The sequence below is a fragment of the Myotis nattereri genome (assembly GCF_964212035.1).
Source record: "Myotis nattereri genome assembly, chromosome: 1".
Classification (NCBI taxonomy): domain Eukaryota; kingdom Metazoa; phylum Chordata; class Mammalia; order Chiroptera; family Vespertilionidae; genus Myotis; species Myotis nattereri.
Genome location: NC_138075.1, coordinates 133,363,429 through 133,381,274, shown reverse-complemented (window position 1 = coordinate 133,381,274; position 17,846 = coordinate 133,363,429). Strand labels below are relative to the sequence as shown.

At 40.3% G+C, this 17,846-nt stretch overlaps 1 protein-coding gene across 1 annotated transcript in view; it reads right to left on the bottom strand.

Annotated features, from left to right (window-relative positions):
- Nucleotides 1–3,580, bottom strand: part of MRC1 (mannose receptor C-type 1) — a 96,318-nt gene extending 92,738 nt beyond the window's left edge. The window contains exon 1 of the mRNA XM_081097765.1: nt 3,410–3,580. Within this exon, the coding sequence (XP_080953891.1) occupies nt 3,410–3,470 (61 nt within the window). The 5' untranslated portion in view covers nt 3,471–3,580. The remainder of the gene's footprint in view (nt 1–3,409) is intronic.
- Between the last annotated feature and the right edge of the window lie 14,266 nt (nt 3,581–17,846).

Below are 17,846 nucleotides of genomic sequence, written 5' to 3'. Positions count from 1 at the left end.
CTCCTGCACAAACAAGCTTTCAAGATGGACACTGATGTCTAATCCCATTCTGCGGTCTCCACAGCACAGAGCTGCTAGCCTTCAGCACCACTTACTGACTGAGGGCTGAATAGCTTTGCCTCCAAGATTAAGGTGAAATTATCTTCTCAGGCTCTAGGAATCTTTTCTCAGCCTTGTTTCTTGGGAAACCTCTTCTTAAATACTTAACATATTGCTTTATTGGACAATTAATTACTACTATGGGGGAATGATCACTGCTTTTAATAGCTAACGCTCATTGAATCACTGCAACAACGGATGGGGCAGGTATATTAATAAGCTCCCCATGTTACCGACAGGGAAACCAAAGCAAAGATATTAAGTAGCTTCCTGGCAGGATGCAAAAGACACTGCCTTCGCCTGTGTTTTTATAATACTACGACTTAATGCTCATTACAATTGAACATTTTCCGTGATCAAATACTCTCTCCCTGAAAAGCTTCCTGATTAAATGGGAGCTTCCGTCTTACCCATATCCCCCCAGTCCTGCCCCTGCCATTGCAGCAGCGCGAGGAGTGCCATTGGCACCGTGGCAGTCAGTGTTTGTAGGTTTGAGAGAAACGAAGGGGAGTCAGGAATCAAGTACTCAGAGTTGAATCCCTCCTTATCTCAAAAAAGAACTGGAAACTTTCTAATTTTTTTATACCAAAAAAATCATGAGCTGATGAAACAACAATAGAAAATTAACACTAATTTTAGAAAGAAAGGCCCCATCCAGGCAAAGAGTTTGGAAAGTTATCTTTAATCCTTAAAGCCTGTGTTTTCTAAAATGAGACAAATATCTTCCAAATGTCTATTTTTTATTATAACAATCTTAAATAAAACACATTCATATCTATTTTCATTAGGTATATAATTTTTTAATATATGATTTTGAATCACAAGAATATGCATCCTATCTAATAATAGAGAAACATGGTAATTAGCTGTACCTCCGCTACCCTTCCCATTGGCTAATCAGGGCGATATGCAAATTAACTGCCAACCAAGATGGCGGCAGGCAGCCAGGCAGCTTGAAGGAAACAGGAGGCTTGCTTGCTTCTGTGATGGAGGAAGCTAACGTTCCCCGCCTGCCTTGCCAGCCTCTGAGCTTGAAGTTTAAGAAACATTGTTCAAATATAGAAGCTAAACAAAACCCCAGAAACCTGCTTTCAGCCAGCCGGGCTTCAGCCAGCAGGACCGCAACATTGTTTCGATTATAGAACAAATGCAGATCCCTGCTTTCAGCCAGCAGGGATCTCAGAGCTGGAGTGAGCAGGACCACAACAGTGTTACAATTATAGAACACAAACAAACCAGATACCTGCTTTCAGCAGCCGAGGCCTCAAGCTAGAGCCAAGCCTCAGAGCTAAAGATGTCCCAGAATAAGAAGAAAAGAAAAAAAGGACAGGTTGGGAGCTTCAGTCACATGCCAGCCTGAAAACAGCCATCATCCCCTCACCCAGGCTGGCCAGGCACCCCAGTGGGGACCCCCACCCTGATCCAGGACACCCATCAGGGCAAACCAGCTGGCCCCCACACATGCACCAGGCCTCTATCCTATATAGTAAAAGGGTAATATGCCACCCAGCACCAGAATCAGCGGAGCTGTGAGGCCTCCTGGCCCCTGGAGCAGTGTGACAGGGGGCAGCGACCAAACCCCCTGATCGCCTTGAGGCTCTGTGTGTGACAGGGGGCGGGGCCACAACCTCCCTATCCGCCCTGCTCTGTTCATGACAGGGGAAGGCAACCCAACCCCCTGATCAGCCTTGCTCTGTGCCTGATAGGGGGGAGCTCCCCAACCCCCTGATCACCCTGTGGCTCTGTGTGTGACAGGCTGTGGTGCCCCAACCCCCTGATTGGGCCTGCTCTGTGTGTGACAGGGTAGAGCCATAACCTCCCCATCGGCCCTGCCCTGAGTGTGACAGTGGCGACGCCCCAACCCCCTGATCGGCCTGCTTTGTGCATGACAGGGGGTGGCACCGCAACCTCCCCATCGACCCTGCCTTGAGTGTGACAGGGGACGGTGCCCCAAACCCCCAATCGGCCCTAACCTGAGCGTGACTGAGGGTGGCATCACAACCTCCCAATCCGCCCTGCTCTGTACATGACAGGGGGCGGTGCCCCAACTCCCCAATCGGCCCTGCTCTGAGCCCGACCAGGGGCTGCACCTAGGAATTGGGCCTGCCCTCTGCCAGCCGGGAGCAGGCCTAAGCCAGCAGGTCGTTATCTCCCGAGGGGTCCCAGACTGCGAGAGGGCACAGGCCAGGCTGAGGGACCCCTCCGCCCCCCCAAGTGCACAAATTTTTGTGCACCGGGCCTCTAGTTATTTAATAAAAATCACTTATGATCAGAAAGTGGGAGAGAACTGAGAGTAAAATCTCTTGCAGGCGCTCTCGTTCTGAAGTTTTAGCGGGTTAAATGTAAAGCAGTGACTTTCAACTGGTGAGCAGCAAGAATTTTTGGAACACGCAATACTTGACTATTTAGTTAGGGGCACTGACCTCTTTTCCCTTGGATTGCCAAACAAAAAATGACAACAGGCAACACAATAGCCATCGAGTGTGAATGAATCAAATTATACCTAATTTTTATTTTTATTTTTTTTGCCAGATAGGCAAAAATGATACTTTTTGGTGTGCGGCAGAATTGTAGTAGTTTTTGTGTGCCATGAGATGAAAAAGGTTCAAAATCACCGACCTAAAGAAATAGGAAGGATGTCTTTGAGAATTTGAGAAGCTCGTGAGTAATCACTAGTCTCCAGAAAAAAAAAAAAAAAGAAAGAAGAAGGAGAAGGAGAAGGAGAAGAAGAAGAAAAGGAATAAATCAGTTTGAACCAGTTGGACTCCAGATAAGGATGAACTTTCTAGCAATAAAAACTATGAATGATGAATACGGTTCACAGAAAAAAAGACAAATTGTGGAAATGACCTGGACTGTCTGTGGGGGCAGATCCGTGGCCCTGCCCTTAGCTCTCGGAGGAGGACAGACACCAGAGCTGCACCTCCGTCAGCCAGAAACACCCAGATGCTTGGGGTTAGACAGGAATCTTGTGAAATGAAAGCAGCTGCACAGACTACAGGACTCCCTCTAAGGATACAGCAGGGAAGGAACAAGGTTGATGAGAGGAGCCAGGAGCAGGACAGGGGTTCCCTGGGGCTCAGGGCACCTCTGGCCTGAGAAGCAGCGCCCCTGCCCCTGCCCAGCCCCCAGACCTGGCGTCCAGGCAGAGGCAACAGGTTCCCTGCAGAGCTGGGCGCCTGCAGAGCTGGGGGCGCAGGGGAGTTGTGCTCTCCTCCTCAGCACAGATATTGAAAGGAATCCGTTGACAATGAGAAAAAGAAAAAAAAAAAAAGCGGTGCCATAGACCCAGGCCACCAGAGCCACTTACCCAACAGCTGCACAGCCACTGGAATGAGAAGCAGCAAAGTCAGGAGCAGGGGCAGCCTCATGGCCCAGGGTGTGTCCTGTCTTCCAGTGATGGAGAGGAAGGCGAGCCAAAGAGCCAAAGCCAGGAGGGTGCTGGGTCGCCCCTTCCCCTGCTCAATCCTCAGAGCAGCCCTGCTGAAAAGAAGGGTGGAGGACGCTCGCACTTTTAAAGGGCCTCTCAAATTAGGGAAAACCTCCAATAAGGAGATATCCTGTCACATGAGGGTGGTTGGAAAAAACAGGAATTCAAAGTTACAACTTTGCTTGGTAAGCGAACTTCTGAGGAGAGCAGATAGAGAGGAAGGGGAGCACAGGACACATGTGGGAGAAGTGTAAGGAAGGGGGGGAGGTGAGCGGGCGATGGGGGAGAGGAGGGAGGGGCGAGCTGGCCGGCGGGAGGCAGAAGTGAAACAGCTTGGGCCCTCGCAGCCTCTGCCATGGGGCTTGTGGACAGCATGCTGGAGGCCATCATGGCCTGGGCCGGACAGGAGGCTCCCTCAAGAAAGCAGCTGAGCCCAGGGTCCCTGGGCAGACAGCCCCACTCTATGGGGACAGAAATGGCAGCGGCTAAAAAGGAGTTTTGGGTAGAAACATTTTCTTAATGGCTGAAATCAATCGCCCTCATTCTTCATGTTTAGTGCTTGTGGGTATCTTTTTTTCTTAGAAAGCTTCAAGAGAAACCGATCACATATAGCTTTTTTTCCTTTAGCCAGGAGAAGAAGGGACCAGAGGCTAAACCTCAGGGAATTACAGTAATGGCCAGGAGGGAGAGAGTTCTAGAAATCTTTCTCTTGAAAGTTCTGGAGAAAGCCAGAGAAAATATCACAAAGGATTTGCAAAAAAAAAAAAAAAAAAAAAAAAGCTTTGCTGTCCAGCCTCACCCAGGGGATTCTCTTCACGTGTGGAAGTGCCTTCTTGCTAGCAGAAAATCTGCTTGTTTGATAAAAAGACATATATAGTCATTACATCACAGGTGAAATTCTTCTTTTTTTAAAAAAAATGGTAACAAATTTATCATTAAGCACAATACTAACCCCTGAACATCTATTTTGTTATTTTTCAGAAGAACATTTTGAACCAGATATTAGGAGATGGGCAACCCACAACTAGAGCATGGGAAATGTTAGCAATTCAGAAAGAAGCTGCTGCAAGTGTATTTTCTGAAAGTTTAAAGAAGTTTTTCAGGTGGAAAGCTCCAAGATTCACTGTCTTTATGCTAACGTTATAAAGCTTTCTCCCTCATAAGAAATGAGTTATTCTCTCACTAGTTTGTTGTTGTTGTCGTTGTTTTTAACATTCAAAGTTGAAGATGATTCTGACAGGAGGAAAAAGATGGTGAAAATGTAGGACGCAGGACAAATTGTTTCTTTTCATTAAGTCTATGCTTAACTGACAAAAAAAAGTTGGTTACAAAACAGAACAGATGGAACAAAAAACATTTCTTTCTTCACTGATTTATCATGAAAGAAAGAAAAAAAGCATTTTGAATGAGCCATTCATGGCTTTTACAGGTAAATAAGTTGCATAAATTTAAATTGTTTGGCCTAATTTGGATTTATATCCATTTCAGAAGCCAATACAATTTAATTGAATTTTCTCTATACTCATATTCAGGGTGGGTGTTTTTGTATTATATAAATATGTCATATGACCAACTAGAATCAGTGGTACGATCTCACAAAGAAATTTACCCCATGACCTTGACTTTACTGAAATAAAGACTTACCAGGCTAGAAGATTGGCGACCAGTTCATTCCACCTAAACAACCACTGAACTGACAGGAACTGCCTGAAGTAACTATTTTGGACTCTGGACTCTAGTAGAAAACTTGGGGCATCCGGTAGAGAGCTCAATGGAGAGCCTGGTAAATGTTGGTGATTTTCAACCTTTCCCAGTGGTCGTGGCTACCGTCTTCCATTCCCCAACTTTGTGGCAGGTAGCAGTGAGGGTGGCAGAACATTTCCTGGTGCAGCTTGCTGGTAACAGGGCAGACAATACACATCTTTTCCTCCAAATATCAGCGTTGGGTGTTCTGGAAGACCCAATACTATAAAACTTTGGGGGGTAAAGCATTAGGAAAAATCTTATGAGACTGGATTTGGGAATGATTTTTTTTGTTTGACACCAAAGCACAGGCAATAAAAGAAGGAGCAGATAAGTTGGGCTTTATCAATATCAAAAATTTTGTGCATCAAAGATCACTATCAAGAGAGTGAAAAAAGCCCTAACCAGTTTGGCTCAGTGGGTAGAGTGTCGGCCTGCGGACTGAAGGGTCCCAGGTTCGATTCCGGTCAAGGGCATGTACCTTGGTTGTGGGCACATCCCCAGTGGGGAGTGTGCAGGAGGCAGCTGATCGATGTTCCTCTCTCATCAATGTTTCTAACTCTCTATCCTTCTCCCTTCCTCTCTGTAAAAAATCAATAAAGTATATTAAAAAAAAAAAAAGGAAACTGCCATTGTTAACATGTTAAGTGTATTTCTTAAAAAAAAAAAAAAAAAAAAAAAAGAGCGAAAAGGCAATCCATAGAATGGGAGAAGATATTTGTAGATCATATTACTATACATCCTATATCATAAAAGGCTAATATGCAAATCGATCAAACAGTAGAACAACCAGTTGCTATGATGCACACTGACCATCAGGGGGCAGACACTCAACACAGAAACTGCCCCATGGTGGTCAGTGCACTCCCACAGGGTGAGCGCCGCTCAACTAGAAGCCCTGAGCCAGGCTCATGTCTGGCAAGTGCAGCAGTGGTGGTGGGAGCCTCTCCCGCTTCCACAGCTGCACTAAGGATATCTGGCTGATGGCTTAGGCCCACTCCCCATGGAGAACAGGCCTAAGCCATCAATCGGACATCCCCGAAGGCTCCCGGGCTGTAGAGAGCGCAGGCCGGGCAAAGGGACCCCTCCCCTGAGTGCACAAATTTCATGCACTGGGCCTCTAGTAACATATAAAGGAGTTCAACTCAACAGCAGCAACAACAACAAAGCAAAGCATTGCAACAAAGCAACCCTGGTGCATTGCTGGTAGGGATGTAAAATGGCATAGCTACTGTGGAAAACAGTTTGGTGTCTCCACAGAAAGTTAAACATAGAATTGCCATATGATCCAGCAGTTCCCCTTCTACGTATATGCCCCAAAGGACTGAAAAGAGAGACTCAAAGAGGTATTTGTACACCTTTGTTCACAGTGGCACTTATTCACAGTAACCAAAAGGTAGAAGCAACTCAAGTGTCCATCAGACCCATGAATGGATAAATAATCTGTATGTATATGTATATTGAAATATTCTCTATAATAATAAAAGTATAATATGCTAATTAGACCAGACGTCCTTCTGGACAACCTTCTGGATGAATCTGGGGCTGCAAGGAAAGCCTGGGTCCCAGGTGTCTGCCAGTGGCCAGAGGGAAGCCCAGGTCCCAGGTGCCAGAGGGAAGCTGGTGCCGGCAGCTGGGGGAAGGAAGGCCTCCTCTTGCATGAATGTCATGCATCTGGCCTCTAATTTAGCCATAAGAAAGAATTCTGCTACCTTTTACAACATGTACAACAGGGGTCCTCAAACTACGGCCCGCGGGCCGCATGCAAATACAAATATTGTATTTGTTCGTGTTTTGGTTTTTTACTTCCAAATAAGATATGTGCAGTGTGCATAGGAATTTGTTCATAGTTTTTTTTAACCTATAGTCCAGCCCTCCAACGGTCTGAGGGACAGTGAACTGGCCCCCTGTTTAAAAAGTTTGAGGACCCCTGATGTACAACCTTGAAAACATTATGCTAAGTGAAAGAGACCAGACACAAAAGAACAAATAGTCTATGATTTCATTTATACGATGTACATAGAATAGGCAAATCCATAGACAGAAAGAATAGAGGTCACCAGGGACTGGTTGGGGGAGCGGGGAGGGCAGAGAGTGAGCATTGTTGTTTAAAGGGTACAGAACTTCTGTTTGCGATAATAAAGTATTCTGAAAACGAGTAGTGGTGATAGTTACACAACATCATGAAAATACTTAAAGCTACTGAATTGTACATGTAAAAATAGAAAGAATGGTAAGTTTTATTCTATGAATATTTTACACAATAAAAATAAAATAAACTCTTAACCATTCTCTTTATATCCTTTTTGTATGTTTTGGTTCTGGTTTTTGCTCTTTTGCTTAGTTATTGATGATGATGGTTGTTTTTAGCTAGTATTTTCTTCAAGCTGAAGAAGTATGATTATAAACTAAAGAAAATCTTCATTTTTTTAAATTTTCAAGACAATTACTGAACTATTTCATTTCCTCCTAGTCAGTCTCTGTCGCAGACATGATGCACTCACACCCACTCAATTCCATATAAGATGAACTTAGAGAACTCTGTTTTGAAATAGTTCCAAGAAATTTAGCTCAACAAATTCTGTCATTTTAACCAGTAAACTGGTGATGAATACACAAATTTGTTTAGTTCAAGGAAACCTAGTTTTTAATGGACAAATTTGCACAAATGGTATCAAGATAATTTTGACTCACTCAGAAACAGAAGATATAATGAGGCAGCTGAGTGAAAATGTAGAACTTAAAAGACGGGACACTTTTCTAAACTGAATTTACTTGTATTGGGGTGAAATTGGTCAATAAAACCATACAGGTCTCAAGTGTACAACTCAATAAAACATCATCTACACACTGCACCTGGCGCTCAGCACCCACAGTCAAGTCTCTTTCCACCACCATTTATTCTCCCTTTGCCCATTTCCACCTCCTTCCCCCTTCTCTCTGGTTATCACCAACCATACTGTTGTCCATGTCTATGTGTCATACATATGTCTGTGTGTGTATACTTTTTTGCTTAATCCATTTATTTTTTTACCCAGTCCCCCAACCTCTCTCACCTCTGATAGCTGTCAGTCTGTTCTATGTATCTATGCTTATGTTTCTATTTTGTTAAATTATTTTGTTGATTAGATTCCACATATAAGTGAAATCATATGTTATTTGTCTTTCTCTAACTGGCTTATTTCACTTAGCATAATAATTTCCAGGTCCATTCTTGCTTTTGCAAAAGGTAAGATTTTCTTCTTATTTTATGGCTGCATAGTATTCCATTGTGTAAATGTCCCACAGCTGTTCAATCCACTCATCAAATGATAGACACTTGGGCTATTTTCAGATCTTAGCTATTGTAAATAATGCTGCTATGAACATAAGGGCTCATATATTCTTTCTGATGGGCACTTCAGGAATCTTAGGACATATTCTCAGAAGTGGAATTTCTGGGTCAAATGGAAATTCCATTTTTAATTTTTGAGGAAACTCTACTATTTTCCAAAGTGGCTTCACCAATCTGCTTTCCAACCATGTACTAGGGTTTCCTTTTCTCCACATCCTCACCAGTACTTGCTGTTTGTTGATTTATTGATGATAGCAATCTGGTAGGTGTGAGTTGATACCTCATTGTAATTTTAATTTGCAAATCTCTAATGATAAGTGACATTGAACATTTTTTTCAGACATCTCTTGGCCATCTGTATATTCCCTTTGGAGAAGTGTCTATTCAAGGCCTTTGCCCATTTTTAAAATTGGATTGTCTTTTGTTGAGTTGTATGACTTCTATATATATTTTGAAAATTAAGTCCTTATGAGCTGTATTATTGGTGAATATGTTCTCCCATACAGTGGGCTTCCTTTTCACTTTGATGATGGTTTCTTTTGCTGCACAGAAGTTTTTATTTTGATGTAGTCCCTCCCATTTGTTTACATTTTCCTTTGTTTCTCTTCCCCTAGGACAGTGGTCGGCAAACTCATTAGTCAACAGAGCCAAATATCAACAGTACAACGACTGAAATTTCTTTTGAGAGCCAAATTTTTTAAACTTAAACTATATAGGTAGGTACATTGTTATTAACTTAATTAGGGTACTCCTAAGCTGGCCTTTGCTAAAAACGTCCTCAATCTGATTGAGGTACGTTCGCTGAGGTCGACCCCTTCCAACTCTCCCATCCACACTCGTCTTGTATACTTGTTTCATCTATCTCAGTGGTCAGCAAACTCATTAGTCAACAGAGCCAAATATCAACAGTACTTCTTCAAAATAGACTCACCCAGGCCGAAAACGGACTTCTGTGCATGGGCCACGAAGCTTCAATCACACTGTACGTGCGTGCCCGCACATGGTATTTTGTGGAAGAGCCACACTCAATGGGCCAAAGAGCCGCATGTGGCTTGCGAGCCGCAGTTTGTGGACCACTGCCCTAGGAGATGTATTGGTGAAAATTCTGCTACATGAAATGTCTGAGAATTTACTGCTTATGTTTTCTTTGAGGATTTTTATGGTTTTGTGACTTATATTTAATTACTTTGTCCATGTTGAATTTATTTTTGTGTATGATATAAGTTGGTGGTGCAGTTTAATTTTTTTGTATGTACCTGTCCAATTTTCACAGCACCATTTATTGAAGAGACTGTCTTTACTCCAATGCATGCTCTTGCCTCCTTTGTCAAATATTAATTGACCATAATGGTGTGGGTCAATTTCTGGGGTTTCTGTTCTGTTCCATTGATCTATATGCCAGTTCTTGTGCCAATTCCAGGCTGCTTTGATTACAATGGCTTTGTAGTATAGTTTGATATCCAGTATTGTGATCTCTCCAATTTTGCTGTCCTTTCTCAAGATTGCTGAGGCTACTCGGGGTATTTTTTGGTTCCATATAAATTTTTGGAATATTTGCACTAGATTTGTGAAATATACTGATGGTATTTTAATAGGGATTGCATAGAATCTATAGATTACTTTGGGTAGTATGACATTTTATTGATGTTAATTCTTCCAGTCCATGAATATGGTATATGCTTCCACTTTTTTGTATTTTTCTCTATTTCTTCCTTTCTTTTTTAATGTCCTATAATTTTCTGAGTACAGGCCTTCTACCTCTTTGGTTAAATTTATTCCTAGGTATGTTATTTTTTGTTGCAATGCTAAATGAGATTTTTTTTTTTTTTTTAGTTTCTGTTTCTGAGTTCATTATAGGTGTACAAAAATGCCATCAATTTCTGAATACTATTTTATATCCTGTTTCTTTGCCAAATTCATTTATTAAATCTAGTTGTTTTCTGGTGGAGTCTTTAGAGTTTTCTATGTACAATATCATATCATCTGTGAATAATGACAGTTTTATTCCTCCTTTCTCATTTGGATGCCTTTTATTTTTTCTTCTTGTCTGATCACTGTGGCTAGGACTTCCAGTACTATGTTGAATTAAAGTGGTGAAAGTGGACATCCTGTCTGTATTTCTGTGGTGTAACTTCTTTCATTTCTGATTTTATTTATTTGGGTCCTCTCCCATTATTTCTTGATGAGTCTCTCTAAAAGTTCATCAATTTTGTTTATCTTTTTAAGGAACCTGCTCTTGGTTTCATTGATCTTTTGTATTGTTTTTTGTTTCTATGTCATATATTTCTGCTCCTTATTATTTCCTTCCTTCTACTTACTCTGGGCTTTTCTTGTTCTCTTTCTAATTCTTTGAGTTGTAGGTTTAGATTTTTTTTTTTTTTGAGATTTTTCTTATTTTTTGAGGTAGGCCTGTAGTGCTATGAACTTTCCACTCAGGACTGCTTTTACTGTGTCCCATATATTTGGGGTTGTTGTGTGTTCACTTTCATTTGTTTCCAAGAAGTATTTTATTTCTCCCTTGATCTCATGGTAACACATTCATTTTTTAATAATATGCTATTTAACCTCCATGTCTTTGAATTTTTTTGAATTTTATTATTATACTTGATTTCTAGTTTCATACTGTTGTGATCTGAGAAGATGCTTGATATGATTTCAATCCCCTTGAACTTGTAGAGAGTTTGTTTCCTTATATGTGGTCTATCTTTGAGAATATTCCATGTGCACTTGAGAAGAGTGTATATCTGCAACTTTGGGGTGAAATTTTTCTAGATGTCAATTAAATCCATCTGTTCCTGTGTGTTGTTTAAGATCACTGTTTACATGTTGATTTTTTTGATCCAGTGTTATCAGTGAGGTGTCAAAGTGCCCTATCTGACTGTATAACTGTCTATGTCTCCCTTAAAGTTCTCCAAGAGTTTTCTTATATATTTAGGTGCTCTTGTATTGGGCACATATATGCTTATCAAGATTATATCCTCTTGTTGGATTGATCCCTTTAGTATTATGTAGTGACATTCTTTATCTCTCTCATGGCCTCTGTTTTGAAGTCTATTTTGTCAGATACAAGTATTGCTACTCCCACTTTTTTTTATTTGTTTCCATTTGCCTGGAAAAATTTTTCCATCCCTTCAGTTTCATCCTGTGTGATTCTTTTGTTCTGAGGTTGGTCTCTTGTAGACAGCATATACATGGGTCATGTTTTTTTATTCATTCAGCTATCCTATGTCTTTTGATTGGAGCACTTAATCCTTTACATTAATGGTTATTATTGACTAGAAGCCCATTGCAGGAAGATTCCTGCAAGAATAGGGCTTTGCTCCCATCTCTGCCACTGCTACCCCTCCTGTCTCTGCCACTGCTACCCCACCCTTCTCTGCCGCTGCTTCCCCTCCCATCTCTGTCGCTTCTCTCTTGCCCATCTCTGCCGCTTCTCTCCCACCTGTCTCCGTTACCTCGGCTCCATTGCTTGGCTTCCTTCTACGGTGTCTTCAGTCTTCACTCCCAGCCAGTATATGCAAATTAACCGCCATCTTTGTTGGCAGTTAATTTGCATATTGTGCTGATTAGCCTATGGGAGGCGTAGCAAAGGTATGGTCAACTACCATGTTTGTCTATTATTAGATAGGATAGTTACTTTTATATAGTCATTTTCATTCTTTATGCTAGGAATGGGTAATATCCAGCCCACAGACTATATAAGGCCCATGAAATCATTTTGTCTGGTCCTGTCAAGGCATTAGGAGTGAGTTAATTAAATGTTTGACCAAATATAGCAGGCTCAATTTTAGGTTGCTAATTTTGTATGGCCCACGAATAATGTTATAAATATCCAAATGCTACAGTCCCTATAGCATTTCTTGGAATGTTGGTTTGGTGATAATAAAGTCCTTTAGCCTTTTTTTTTTTTTTGTCTGGGAAACTCTTTATTTCACCTTTAATTTTGAATGATAGCCTTGTTGGATAGAGTAGTCTTGGTTTCAAATTCATGCTGTTCCTTACTTTGAATAGTTCATGCCATTTCCTTGTGGCCTGTAGTGTTCCTGTTGAGAAAACAGCTGACAGCCTTATGAAAGCTCCCTTATGGGCTACTGACTTTCTTTTATTGACCTTAATATTCTTTTTTTGTCTTTAACATTTGCAACTTTATTGATATGTCTTAGTGTGTGTTTCTTTGTGTTCATCTTGACTGGGACTCTTTCTGCTTCCTGAACTTATGCGACTTTTTCCTTTATCAGGTTAGGGAAGTTTTCTGTCATTATTTCTTCAAACAGGTCCTATATCCCTTGCTCACTTTCTTCCTCTGGTAACTCTGATGATGCAGATGTTGTCTGTTTGTTGTCCCAAAGGTCCCTTAAACTCTCCTCACACTTTTTAAGTGTTTTCCTTTTTGCTGCTCTAATTGAGTGTTTTTTAACCTTTTCTTTCATATTGCTAATTTGATCTTCTGCTTCATCCAGCTTATTTTAATTCTTTCTGGTATATTCTTGATGTCAAATATGGTATTCTTCATTTCTGACTGGCTCCTGTTCATGGTTTCTTTGACCTTTCCATGCTGATGTAGTTCCCACCAAGTTCCTTATAGTTCCCACTAAGTTCTTTGTAGTTCTCCCTAAGTTCCTTTAGCATCCTTATAACCATTACTCTCAACTTTGTCAGTTTGTCTCCCCATCAGGGTGCATACCCAGGTTGCAGGCTTGATCCCCAGGAGGGAGTGTGCAGGATGCAATTGATCAGTGATTCTCTCTCATCATTGATGTTTCTATTCTCTTCCTTTCCCTTCCTCTCTGAAATCAATAACAATATATATATATATTTTTAAATACACTATAACACTTTATAGGTAGCATATTATATAATAATCCTAATTCCTTTTTCCCATCCCTGAGTCATGCTATCATTCATTTCATGTATATAAATATCATACGCATATATGTGTAATATCCAAATGCTTATATATGTGTATATAAGTATACACATATATAAGCATATACTTAACCACACATAGTCTAATACATTGTTTCTACTGTTATTTTGGCAAACTATCATTAGATCAATTAAGAATAAGAAAAAGAAAGATTTTAATTTCACCATCACATTAACTTTCTAAGACTCTTCTCTCTCTGTTTAGATCCTTCAATACTGGAGGGAACCCTTATGACTGAGTCCCTCTACAGCAGTGGTTCTCAACCTTGGCTGCACATTAGAATCACCTGGAAATCTTTTTAAAATCCTGATTTCTGGGCCTCATCCTCCAGAAATTCTGTTTCTTTGTTACTAATGTTGTGGCCCCACCCCATAACAAAGAAACAGAATTTCTGGAGTATGAGGCTCAGAAAACAGGATTTTAAAAAGATTCCGAGGTGATTCTAATGTGCAGCCAAGGTTGAGAACCACTGCTCTACAGCTTTTAACTAAGAGTTATCTACACAGAGCCTCCAGCACTGGGTCAGTTGCAGCTCAGGTTTTCCTACCTGGGTGCTGGTCCCATGGACATTTCAGCTGGTGAGTCTCTGTGCTGAGAAGCTGTGATTCCCTGTATTCACCTGTCTGTCACTCCAATCTGGGGCGTAGCAGTGTTCCCTGTGTCCTCCCCTCTCTTATGAATCTCAGAAAACTTAATATTTTTCAGTCTGTTTAGCCTTTTACTTGTTGTTAGGACATAACGGCAACTTCCGATCTCCTTATACACAAAACTAGAAACCAGAAGTAGCCTAACCTACTTCTAAAGTAATTTTGTCAATTTTACCAAGATTTTTTGGGGGTTACTTAATTATAAAAGCCATATAAAAGGTACCAAAAATTGTTGAATGAATGAATTGATGAAATACTTTTTATAAACAGAAAATATATGGGAATATATGTAAGAGCTGTTGTAAAGAATTGTTTATAAATCTCTAGTGTTGCAAAAACTACCAAGCACAGGTACTTTAGTTTCATTTCCTCAGCGCCTCTACACAAGTACGTGCAGGTTGTGCACTGCTCAACCTGAAGGGGTGCCCTTTCCATAGGCTGCCCCAGTCATAGGTGGCAGTCCTGAGAACTACATGGAGCAGCATTCTATAGAGCCCACGATTTCATCACTTCGTGAGGCATAAGACACCTTTCTAATGCAGGTGGATTTGTTTGGGATATTTCTGTGTGTGCAGGTCTCTGTGTTTCTTTATTTTTGCATCCCTTGATTCTGCTATTTGTGTGTTTCGATCAGATTACTAAAGAATTGGGAAGATGGTTGAGAGACAGCTACCCAGGAACTGAAAATTGAGTAAACACATCCTTCCATTGTGAAAAAGACATCACAACAAAGGATATGCTTAAACATATACTTTTTTAACGTGAAAAAGTTACCCTTTTGTAAAATAAAATAGCTTCAGATATATATATTTAATATATTTTTTCATTTGTTATTTACTACATCCTTCTCTATGAATATAAGGAGCTATTTTAAGTACTGTAGCTTCTAAGTAATAGATTTTTTTTTGTAAATTAAATTCAATATATTTTAATGTTTATGAAGAGGGAACATTATTGATATATTCAGTAAGTCCTGCTCCAAGTTCCCCTGCACAAGATAATTGTTTGTTCAGCAAACAGCACAGTGCCCTGCACATAGTAGTTACTCAACAAACGATTTCCTTTCTCACGACCAAATACAATTGTCATTCCATGAAATGGGGCTCTAATAAGAAAAGCAAGACTGTTAACATTCACACTTAATTTTAAACATTCACTTTTAAAAGAAAAAGGCACTATTAAAGTTATAAGGATTTTATAACAATACCAGAGGCCTGGTACATGTAATTTGTGCACGGGGCGAGGGGGGGTGGGCACGCAGGGCAGGTCCTTAGCCCGGCCTGTACTCTCTCACAGTCTGGGAGCCCTCAGGGATGTCCAACTGATGGCTTAGGCCTACTCCCCAGGGACATCCTTAGCGCTGCCGTGGAGTTGGGAGAGGCTCCTGCCACTGTTGCTGCACTAACCAGCTGTGAGCCTGGCTTCCGGCTGACAAGAGCTTCCCCCTATGGGAGCGCACTGACCACTAGGGGGCAGCTCCTGCATTAAGCATCTGACCCCTGGAGGTCAGTGCGCATCATAGAGACCCGTCGATCCACTGTTCAGTTGATTTGCATATTAGCCTTTTATTATATAGGATTACTTTACAATAATTGTCTGATCACAGATGAACTAACCTCAGGGAGAAGGCAGGGGAGGAGGGGTTAGAGATCAACCAAAGGACTTGTAGGTATGCATATTAGCATGACCAATGGACACAGACACTGGGGCAGTGGGGGCTTGCCCTCAGAGGTGGGAGTGCCTGGGGAGGGGGGTGTTAATCAGGGAAAAAGGAGACATGTAATACTTTAAACAATAAAAGTACTTGGTTTTTGTTTTTTTTTAAAAAAAGATGAACTTTTTTAAGTTTATCTTTCCTACAACCAACATTTTTTGAGCCTGACAGTAAATTAAGACATAGTTCCCAGCTGGGCTCCACATTTTGCTTGGAATAAAGTACCATATAGCCTACTACCTAATCTGCCATTTTGGTTCTTTTTTTGCATGTATACTTTCAGATAGTAGAGAAGTAAGTTTTATAAAAGGACACAAAAGTGATATGGGCTTTAGTATCAATAACCACTAGAAACTATGAGTATTGCAATGTAATTTTAATAGCATAACTTTTAATCACACACTGTAGAACTATGAATGTTTCACTAGCATAATTTGCTACAATTTCTATTATGTGCCACAGACTTGAATATTATAAACATGTTTATACTCTTAAAATAAAATATTAAATTAGATACTCAAGAATTTTCTTACTACATGTAACTTTTTATATGTGCCTTCATTATTTGTATGAATTGTTGCAACTTTCCAAAATTTCAGGCACATCCACATTCAAACATGAGATACAAACTGTATTCTAAATTCAAGTGAGTAAAACTTTGCAGCATACCTGAGCATTGTTCACACTATATATCCCAAAATAAAGATATATATACATTTATGCAATATATTTTCATATGTAGGAATATTACAAATTGGTTTTAAGTTCTTAATATAGAGTTATAATTTAAAAGAAATTATTTGTATTAAAATTCTTTTAGAGTTAAGTATGTTTCTGTTGGATTGATAGATGAAATCAGAGACAAAGATACATTGATAAACAAGATTCCCTCAGACCTTCCCTTAAGGAATTTAAAAATTAATGGATAACTCAGAAAAGTGAAAATACAGTGAAAGCCTTAAAGTGGATAACAGGGTTCTATGAGAACTCATAGGAGATACTCAAATGCCTAATTAATAAATACTCACATCAACTTTCATCTGCATATTCAGTACATTTCTCACTTCTGAACATACTACTACTTGATAAAAAATTACTTCAAGTATACTTAAGACTTACATATTATTTTTCATAAGTGCATGGTTTAAATTATTATTTTTGAGGGTAAGCAGAGATGCAGAAAAGAATGCAAAAGGAAAATTAAAATAATGCATTTAGCTACCTGTCTCTTTTGTTTGGTACAATTAAAATACTTTAACAGTTATTGAGTTACTATTCTTTGCCAGACAATGTGATGAAAACATTCCTTCCCTCATTTAATCCTCTCAACCCTATTAAAGTACTTTCCACAAATTCTATTTTATGCTTCCCATCACCTTTTATCCCCTCTATCCCTCTATCACCCACTCCCATCCCCCTCCACTCCCGCCATTGCTCAGCTTTTAGATGTGGAAACTAGGGCTTACAGTAGTCAAAGAACTTGCCCAAAGTCAAAGCCAGAAGCTAAGCTTTTAACAGCTGCAAATAGGCCTGACAATGTGAGGGGAAACCAGAAAGCACAGAACAGTGAGTTGGGGACATTGGTGGAGAGTAAGGGGAGGCACGCAAGTTCAGTTTTACACTTTTAAGCTATTTGTTCCCACAGATTGTTGAAGAGCCTGGCTCTGTAAAACATTCTGCGCACATAAGACTCTGCAAATCCTTCTAGCACCAGAAAATTCATATAAAATGAAGAGCCCCTACTATGAATATTCAAGAGTATCGCAACATAGTGAAGGCAAATTGCCTAATTATGTATCTAATTATTTACATCAAGCTATGCGTTTTATATAATAACCACGTAAGACACTAACTAGTGCACTTGTAAGTTGAACTCTAATTTTAAACGGGGCTTGTACGTGATTATTTTTATGATGGTATCAAATTCCCCAAAATACTCTTTTGCTTTGATA